The 10,178-nt window shown below is 29.6% G+C and overlaps 1 protein-coding gene across 1 annotated transcript; it reads right to left on the bottom strand.

Annotated features, from left to right (window-relative positions):
* LOC143225668 (MICOS complex subunit MIC13-like) lies at positions 1–9,336 on the bottom strand. The gene is made up of 4 exons (XM_076455489.1): positions 9,207–9,336; positions 4,607–4,748; positions 1,991–2,042; positions 1–291 (listed from the first exon to the last, which is right to left on the bottom strand). Exons 1-4 carry the CDS (start codon positions 9,224–9,226, stop codon positions 179–181), a joined length of 327 nt encoding a protein of 108 aa, XP_076311604.1. The 5' UTR covers positions 9,227–9,336; the 3' UTR covers positions 1–178.
* Positions 9,337–10,178: the final 842 nt, after the last annotated feature.

Genomic DNA, 10,178 nt, shown 5'->3' on the forward strand with positions numbered 1-10,178 from the left:
TATAGTATTTTAAACAAATTTATTGTCATTATTAACTAAAGACATTTTAATTACATAAAGTTTTGTACATACATGTTGTAATTCCAACATCTAAATACTGTTACATGGTCACAAGATATCTCAACTTGTCAATTCTGATCTACTTAAAACAGAAATCTACAATGGCTGCATAATATATTTATTTTTCTAAGGTAGAAGCAACAGAGTTCTTAGCCATTGCAAATCCCTTCCTACTATAATCTTTAATAAGAGAGGGTAGGTTGGCCAGTGCTGAGCATGTATACATGACACCTGTAAGAAATAAAGTATAGAAATTGATATAATATGTTACATATATGCACCTTTATAACATGCAAAGATTATCTGAAAAGTACAATGTACCAGAAAATATTTACTAAATATATTTTTTTAAATAACTGCCTTTTGTTTACAGATGATTACATCAGCCAAATCTGATACCATTTAAATGAGACATTTCAATCACTTCATAAACTGCATTAGAAAACTTGTTATTCTTCCTGTGACATATGTGTTAGTTTGTTGAAAGTTTTGCTTGTATATATGGGTTTTAAAAAACTGTTAAAAGATACTGGTTTATAACTTATCCTTGTTACATTTAATCTTCAAGTACTCTTAATTTTTGTTTTTTTCCAAAATTCTAATATCCTCATGGAATTGTATCTAAATTACACTTTTGCTGATAAAACAAACTAATCACTCTCAAAAGTTTGTTATAGTTTTTTAGAATTATTACTTAAGAATAATTTTTTGACATATATACAACATAAGGTTATCTTAATTTTTATATTTTGAACTTAACATTCCAAAATCCAAGATAAAATCATGCATTTTCTTTCTCAACAGACAACTAAAACATCACAACAGTTTTCACAGATTTCTCTTTCAGAATATGCAATTCTTAGACATTAACTGATACTTCTTACTCAATTTCACTTGTTCAAAGACTTAATGCATTAAAAAACTCTATATAATAAAGTCATGTAGTATGATGCCAAAGTCCTTGTTTATCTTTCTTTAAAAAACACATTTAATACAATAATTTTTCATTTGAAAAATAATTATGAGGGTTGTTACTAATTTACATAAACATTTTTGCTGCTGTTTTCACTATGGTATCAGAAACAATTCTAAGCCCATTTTACATTTTTTGTTGGTAAAAAATTACAGTTTAGATGCAATAAGTATCTTTCAGATTTCATTCTGATACAATTTCACAAATAAGAAGTGCCACAATAAGTATAATTCAGCATATGTATTATGCAAGTGATTAATCAAAAAGCAAGATTTTCAGTGATCTATTTAAACTTTAATTCAACTGTTAAAGAAGCTGGTATTTAAACTGAAACTGTTATGGTAAAAGTTATTAACTTATAGATATTTATATATTTTTGCATATTTTCTGCATCTACATGTTACTATTGACACACGGCTTGTCATAGTGGGTTTTTTATAAATTGTATTACCCATGAATTTTTTTTTTGAATTACTTTCTTTGTAAAATGCTTATGGATAATATAATGAATACAGTAAAAACAGTTAATATCACCTTAAAGATGTATTAGGTCTACAATACACTGACCTTTTCTTTCATTATCATACTTAAATTTTGATATTCTTGAAAAACATTATGCTTTGAAAACATTTGTAAATATATTAAATATGCTTTTATCATGACTTAAAAACAGATGAACTTTACTAAGTACACTCAGAGCCTGCATTCTGACATTGTACAGGTAAAATCAATGAAGAGAAAATAGCTGTTATAAATGAGAAACATACAACACAAATGTTATCAAATGTTTCACATAAAACCATTCAATATTCAACATGCTTTTAGCGAACATTACATCTATGACTTGCTAAAGTTATCCGTGTGCTAACTGGCTATCTAAACATAGAAATACATTGCATAAAAAATTTCAAATACTTAATAGGAATGTGTATAATTATGAGATTCCTGTAAACTTACCACAGTTCCAATAATTCACAGATTTTCTTGATAATTCGCTTCTATCAGGGATCTAAATTGATAAAAAAAATGTACTCAAATACACACTAATACACACTTCACATAAGTTTCAAAAACACTGAAAGTGCCAGTTTTTGCTAAGTTATGTTATATACATGGCAAAGAATATGTGCTAAACAACTTGTTATATTGAGACTTGCCTCAAAACAAAAATATCTATGAAACACTCAAATCACAATAGATAAGGAACAGATAATTTAATAACACTAAATGCAGCCGTTATTTTACCCTTTCAGAACTTTTATACACAAGTCATAAATACCTCTGATAAGCACTGAGCTATAAAACAACTGAACATGTCTGATGTTTTATTCATGATGACTAACATGTTAATATTTGACCCGACTTTTACCCAGATATATTGCAAGTGATGTAGCTACTTCTAGGTATGTCCTGAGCTATAAATCATATTTGGCAATTAACACGGTTGGTTACGTCTTTAACATATATACTATCTTACTTATTCTATAAAACAGGCCTTGTCAAATATTTTAAGGTCTAGGAGACAGCCACAAAACTCAGGAGCCAGATTTGTCAAACCTGACTTCACTAGTGCTTAGAGTGCATATTAATGACAACAGGATAACAACACCCAATTGATAACACTGCCTGAACTGCTTTTTATCTCATCTGAATCTAAACATGTGCACTGATTAGTTGAATTTAGAAAAAGGAAAAACAAAAAAAACAAACAAAATGGTTTGAAATTATTATGTTGTGTAGCTGCAGCACTTCATTCCTGAATAAACATGAAGTGCTGAATCTACCATTAATATCCTAAAACAAAGACTGATTTAGATCTCACATAATGCAAAAGTTAATTCTGGACTACCAAAATTCAAGAACTATTCAAGATTTGAGTTTCACTTATCACATCCTTTAGCATGAATAAAATGGGAGGAAAATACTAGACTCCATGTTGAATTTTAAGTTATCATGACAACTCAGCAACTGGCACTTTTATGGCCTGTTATAAAATACACTTACTTTTCCCTAAAATAATGGATCATGAGCACACATAAAAAAAAAAGATTGATTTTCATGAAAATATATAATTGTATGCAACATTCATTGTCTGATGGATACAAATATTAAATATTTTCAAAAATAAGTGGATGAGATTGCCCTGGATTGCTGATAAAGATATCTTGTATTTTTCCATTTATTGGTGAAGAGGTATTACATAACTGAAACACCAATTGAAAAAAGTAGATGAAAAGGTGATATGTCATAAAATCACAAAACAATACTTATGAAAATCTTAAAATACAGCAAATACCTACTGCTCTTACCCTTTTCCTAACCAATATCCATTTTTTAGAAAAAAACTCATCAACAAATTTTTTTTGAAAATTTAGACCAATCAATCCGAAGTTTCCTGCACAATGAGAAAGTGGTTAAAGAAGTATTTTCTGTCCATATTTGAGCTCAACTGCTATATTTCATCAGTACAAATGGCTGATATTTGGGTTAAAGCATCATATAAATATGGTAGATGTCATTTACATTTTACTTCAAAAGACTAGCAAAAATAATTCTTGACTTAAGCACAGCAGGATTCTTAATCTCCAAGTGAGAAACTATAAATTGGTTACCTCCCTGAGTTAAAACTTATTGTTCCAGTAATAAATGATTTGAACTGAGTATGCCAAATGTTTCCACTACAGGTAAATTCAACTGAATTTAGTGCAAATAGAATGATTAAAAAAAAAAAAAGACAAAGAAAAATAAAGTTTAGTTTATTTCAAACATAGTGGATGAATTGCTGCTATGAAAATCACAGCTTTAGTTTCCAGTATTTTAAGACAATGTTCTCTACTTTTGTAGTTTCTTCCTGAGCCAATTATTATCATTACTGGTACTATTATATAGCCTGTTATCATTTTCAAATTCAGTAAATTCATTAATTATAATTACAAACTATCAGTTCTTTTATGTAAGTTATATTTTATAATTTTTACACCTAATTCTTGACCTTCCTCAACCCACTGACTGCTGACTCAGTTTAAAAAAAGAGAAAGAAAATTAAGATGTTTAATATCATCTATTAAGCTTAAATGAAATTCTTTCTGTAATATGGATATCATATTATTCTTCCCCATACAATTAGAACATTTCTTTTTTAACTTAAGATAAAACAACTTCAGATAAAATAAGAGAATATATAATTACAAATGCATATACACACGTAACACAATAACCAATACATTCTGTGATTATCTTGCATCACTCTCAGGACAGAACAGTTTATATGAATATCCAGAGAAAAAAGCTTCAACATTTTTTTAATTACACTAGTAGGCTATAGCAGGTTATTCAAATTATTATAGTTTCTGGACTGTAATTAATTGTAAATCTGAGTTGACTAGACCAAAAAGCTACCATACTAGACAAAAATGTGTTTTTTTACCATTCATTTGTATTCAGTTTAGTACAAATAATTTACAAGTGACATATAATTCACTAGATCTTAATTCTCCTTAAAATTACACAAGACTATATTACAAGTCACACATATAAACCTTTTCAAACCATCAATTACTCAGCATCACATGCCTTTTGTGTATATTCTCGGGCTCCTGGCATAATATTGGTTACTTTATGAAAAGCATCCGATGCTTGAGTTCCTTCACTCCATATTCCTTGGTCCACAGTAACATACACAGCTCCTACACCAATTCCCAACTTCAGTGCTGTCCTTTATAAAAAATGTAATGTAAAATTAACTTTTATTATAAATAAAATTGTTCTAAAAATATTTAAAAGCAAACTGCTTCTATTAAAATATCTAAATGCATTTATATACAGTTTCATTTATCTGAAGTTTAGATTATTTCACAGTAGCATTAAAAGGTTATCACTGAAAATAATGAGTATATATGTGTCTAAACATGAAACCATGGACTCTGGTTGTATATTTTATTTGTTAGCCTTTCCAAAATGAGAAAATATTACTTCAGTATTTGTGTTTGAAGAGTGGACAGGTACCAGAGGATTGGATATTAGCTAAATGTAACTCATCTTTTCAAGAAAGGTGATAAAAATTGTCCCAGCAGCTATAGACCCATTAGTTTTAAATCATTTGTGGAAAAAAACTTTCGAAAGTCTGATGAGAGATGCTTTGCAAAGTAATTTAACAAAGTTTAAAATCATACTGAATAGTCAACATGGTTTCACTTAGGGAAAATCTTGCTTTGGAAATCTTTTGAAGAGGTTACTGCTTACATAGATGAGGGTAAGGTAAATAAGGATTTTCAGAAGGCATTTTACAAGGTGCTACAAATAGATTTTTAAAAGAATTGTCTCTACAGGTGTGGGAGATAAATTAACAAATTGGATAAAAGAAAGCTGAGGGTTGTTAGAAATGGAATTCAGTTAAACTGATTAACATTACAACTGGGATAACTCAAGGCTCAGTCTTAGGACCTTTGCTTTTTGATTTACATCAATGACATAGATGAAGGAACAGAAAATAAATTACTTAAATTTGCATATGATATTAAGATTTTGGATGTTGCTAGCTTTGGAGAGTATTCTGCTGATTTACAAAAGGATTAAATCATTTATTGAGTTAAGAAGGAAATGGCAAATACACTTTAATTACAATAAATGCAAGGTACTACATGTGGGTTATCATAATTTAAATTATAAGTATAATTTGTATGGGACCAGCCTTAACAGTGTTATGTAGGAAATTGATCTTGGTATAATAACAGATCAGTCTATAAAGCCATCCATGCAGTGTGCTGTTGCTAGTGGTAGCAAAAACAGGATTTTAGGTTGTATCTACAGAAATATTGAACACTAAAGAGACTATAATTTCCTGGTACAGGCCATTTATTAGGCCAAATTTACAATACTGTTTTCAGTCTTGGGCTCATAAATTAAGACAATGAATTGTAGAAAAGGGTTCAGAGAAGGGTTACTAGAATGGTAATTTGGATGAAGGTGTTATTATACAAGGAGAAGCTGCAATATCTGTTATTTCTCCTTCATAAAAAAAAAGTTAGAAGGGATACAATTACAGTGTTTAAGATTATAAAGGGAATTGATGCTGTTGATGTATCATCTTCAACAGTGAAGACAGTAAAACTATGGGACATGTAAATTTTGGAATAGTTGGAGTCATCTTCAGCCGAGACTTTTATTTCTCTAATAGGATGGTTGGCCTTTGGTACTGATTGCCTTCAAATGTTGTAGAGGCAGTAAATTTAAGTGATTTTAAGTAAACTTCAATTACTTGAATAAGATAATCTTTTACTATTCTTTTCGGAAGAGAAGTTAAGACCTTTTAACTCATCAATCATTAAATTATTCTAGCCCTCTTCTAAATATTGTCTATTAAGTCAATATTCTGTCTTAGATGAAAAGAACAAAGGTGTCTATGAACAGTATTCCTAATGAGGACTAAGTAGTGATTTGTATGGAGATAGTTACATTCCTTGATTTGTAATCAATGTCTATATATGCACCCTAAATTTCCATTAGCTATAATACCAGAAATAAAGCACTGCCATAATGGCTTGAGTGAAAATCATTTACAAAAGTTGAACAATTGAGTGATTCTCATTTAAAAATGTATCATTCTAATTATGATAAAACAAATATTCTATCAATATCTTGTACTTAATATGATTAAATGTTAGTTGCTAAATATTTATCTAAATTACCAACTGACTACCGTCATTCTGTACTTCCTCAATATACTCACTGCATCTAAGGAATAACAAAATGCTTGATACCACTAGCAACCTTTACCACTTATCTAATTATGGTCTGATCAGTATCATTAATGCAAGCATGAAAAATATACCTGTCCATTCTCTTTGATCCAAATAACAAGTAACATTCCCATAATAATAAACAGATGAGTAAGGAAAGAATTACTTTAGGGAATACACTGCTTTATTTTTTATTAAAGGATTTTGTAAAGTTTTTATGAGAATTTGTTTTCTCTTTTTCTCAATACAGAAGTTAAGACCAACTGTCTATAATTTCACTTACCATCCCTTTAAAAAAAAAATGGATATTTCAGTGTCAAAGATATTACTTCAACCTCCCTTTAAAATGCAGGATATTTAAAAGCTCAACCATCTACAAGTTTCCAATGAGAACCTTGCTGTTAATGTCATTATAATGGTCCAAACCCATTTTTTAACATCTTTAAGATACCTCAAAATTTTTTGCTGTTAATTTTAACATTATCACCCAGCTATATCTCCTAAGCCCTTTATTTCAAATTTTTTTTAAATCAAGTTTCTAGCTTTTTATACATTGCTATAAATGTTCTCTCTTATCTATCACTTTAAACTTATAGCACTGATCCTTTATGTGTTCCATTATATCTTTAGTAAGCTATTTGGTCTGATTTTCTTGTTTATATTTTTCTCCATTTAAGAACATGCTTACATTTACTTAAAGCAAGTTATTTTTAGAAACTTCAACAATCTATTCCAAATTATCTTTTAAATCATCCCAATTCATTAACGACAAATATTGTCTAAAGGCTGATTGGTTTATTTATTTGGTGTTTTATGGTGCAAACCAACTAGACTATCTGTGCCAAACATCAAGTAAAAGGTCAAAATTAAAGTTTGTAAAAAGGAATCAAGGGAAAACAAAATTAAAAATTTAAATAACGTTAAATCCAATTTTTATACCTACTTTCCAGCAGTAAGAGAGAAAGTATAGTAAAACAAGTTTTATAGGACTTTCTGTGACATAATTTTAATTATCATAACTTGCCAGGATGGCTAACGGGTAAGTTCAAACATCAGCGTTAGTCACCTGCAGTTGGCCTTTCCAGTCCTGGTCGAGTTATTTGACACCACAGCAGTTTTTAAAAGTAATACAAGTTTTAAAAGACTTTCTGTAGAATAATTTTAATTATTATAACTCTAAAGGCTTCAGCACTGGTTTTCCGAGAATTACGAAATAAAAGTTTCATTTATTTTTATCTCAAAACATAGCAAAATATCAAATATAATAATGCACTGATCACTACACATATACTACAAATATTCCCTACTTCAATGCCTTGTTAACAGTAATAGATTGTTACTTAATGCATTTTATTTTACTCTCTTATTAAGTAACTGCAGTATCCTTCAACAAAATGCCATAACCAAAATAAAATATGTAATTTTAATAAATGCTTGTTTGTATGAAGAAGTAGAATATTTACAATATATTTAAAGTTCAATAGCAGACAAGTATTTTTTTCAGTTCAATAAGATTTGGTTTCAAAATGTTCAGATACTTACTAATATAGTAAAATGAAATGCATTAATTAATAATCTATTGTTAACAAGACATTGATCACTATACATGTACTCCAAATATTCCCTACTTTCAACAACTTAATGCCATTACCTAAGATCCCAAAATTGAATTCAGTGTTTCAAATGTGGTCAAACCAGTTGGAATGAAATTGAAAGTACAATCTGTTTACAGTTGAAATCTGTATTTATTAGTTCTGACGACCTGTAGATTTAACCTAATACCGATAGTAATACTAGTAGTAATATTAAACATTAAAATTTAATTTTCTTTTCCACAAGAAGTTCCAATACCACTAGGAAGAGCACAATGTTTGGTTAGTTTTAAAGGCAGATCACTCAGAACATTAAGATTCTTTACTTAGTAAACCTTAAAGTTGGCCAAACTTCCATTTAATTTAATTAAAATTCAAGCCATCAACAACTCTTTACAGTTGAAATCTGTATTTATTGGTTCCAATGACTTGTAAATTTAACCTAATACCGATAGTAATATTAAAATTTCATTTTCTCTTCCACTAGAAGTTCAAGGACCATTAGGAATAGCACAATGCTTGATTGGTTTTAAAGGCAGATCAATAAGAACATTGAGATCCATTAATTAGTAAACGTAAGAGTTAGTCAAACTTCCATTTAACTTTTAAAATGCGAGCCCTCTCAGCGATAATGTTTTAAATATCTTATTCGGTATTCCTCACTGAAGGCTAAGCCTGACCAAAGTTCTGAGGCGTAATCAACATTTAAATTTACTTTCTGAAATGAAACGAAATAAGATTTTCACGAAATTAGACAGAGTAATAAATAATAACTTTTAATTAATAATTAGCTCATAAATTTGTAACAACTTTAATTTTTCATTCTAATATTTAAAACCTTACTTCAAGAGAGACATAATCATCTTAGATAAATATATGTCTCCTAGGTAGCGCTAATTCTGCAATAACCGCCTCGATTTTATATTTCCAAGTGCTTTCAGCAACAAAGTATTATTATTCTATTGGAGATTACTGAAATACGACAAAATAATTCCTATTTTAAAAACTTATAACTTTAATTGATAAAGGCGTTATATGTAATTAGATGATTTTACATTTATATATATAGATTAAATTACCTTTAAATTATAAACGTTAGCACTTAACATCATAAAGTGAATTGTTCAAGTGAAAGACAACAGTCAACAGTGCTCAGAGGAAAATTTGTAAGATTATAACACTAAAACAAAAAACAAACGGATTTTAATACCTGTGGTTGGCATAGCACAGATGACCCATTGTGTAGCTTTGTACTTAACATCTAATCGACAATAGTTATTGCAACTTATAGATTATTATTATTATTATTACTTAATTAGTTACTTTAATATCATCTTGTCACAAAATATTGAGAAATCATCAGTATTAAAAGCTGTTATATACACTACATGGCCAAAAGTATGTGGACACCCGACCATCACACCAATGTGTGCTTGTTGAACATCTCTTTCCAAAACCATGGAAATTAATATAGAGTTGGTCACCCCTTTGCCGCTATAACAGCCTCCTTTCTTCTGGGAAGGCTTTTCACTAGATTTTGTAACATGGCCGAAGGGATTCGCTCATATTCAGCCACGAGAGCATTAGTGAGGTCGCGTTCCAATTCATCCCAAAGGTGTTTGATGGGGTTGATGTCAGGGCTTTGTGCAGGCTAGTCAAGTTCTTCCACACCAACCTCGGCAAACCATGTCTTTATGGACCTCGCTTTGTGTATGGAGGGTACTGTCATGCTTAAACAAAAAAGGGCATTCCCTAAACTGCTGCCACAAAGTTGGAAGCACACAATTCTCTAGAATGTCATTGTATACTGTAGCA

The sequence above is a fragment of the Tachypleus tridentatus genome, chromosome 9 (genome assembly GCF_004210375.1).
Source record: "Tachypleus tridentatus isolate NWPU-2018 chromosome 9, ASM421037v1, whole genome shotgun sequence".
Taxonomy (NCBI): domain Eukaryota; kingdom Metazoa; phylum Arthropoda; class Merostomata; order Xiphosura; family Limulidae; genus Tachypleus; species Tachypleus tridentatus.

Bases quoted from the DNA above. Each gene is read 5' to 3' on its own strand.
- LOC143225668 (XM_076455489.1), bottom strand. From the start codon at position 9,226: ATGATTATGTCTCTCTTGAA. The intron at 4,749-9,206 runs GTAAGGTTTTAA...TTTTTTATAAAG, and splicing joins ATGATTATGTCTCTCTTGAA to GACAGCACTGAAGTTGGGAA. The intron at 292-1,990 runs GTAAGTTTACAG...TATTTCTTACAG, and splicing joins TGTGAATTATTGGAACTGTG to GTGTCATGTATACATGCTCA.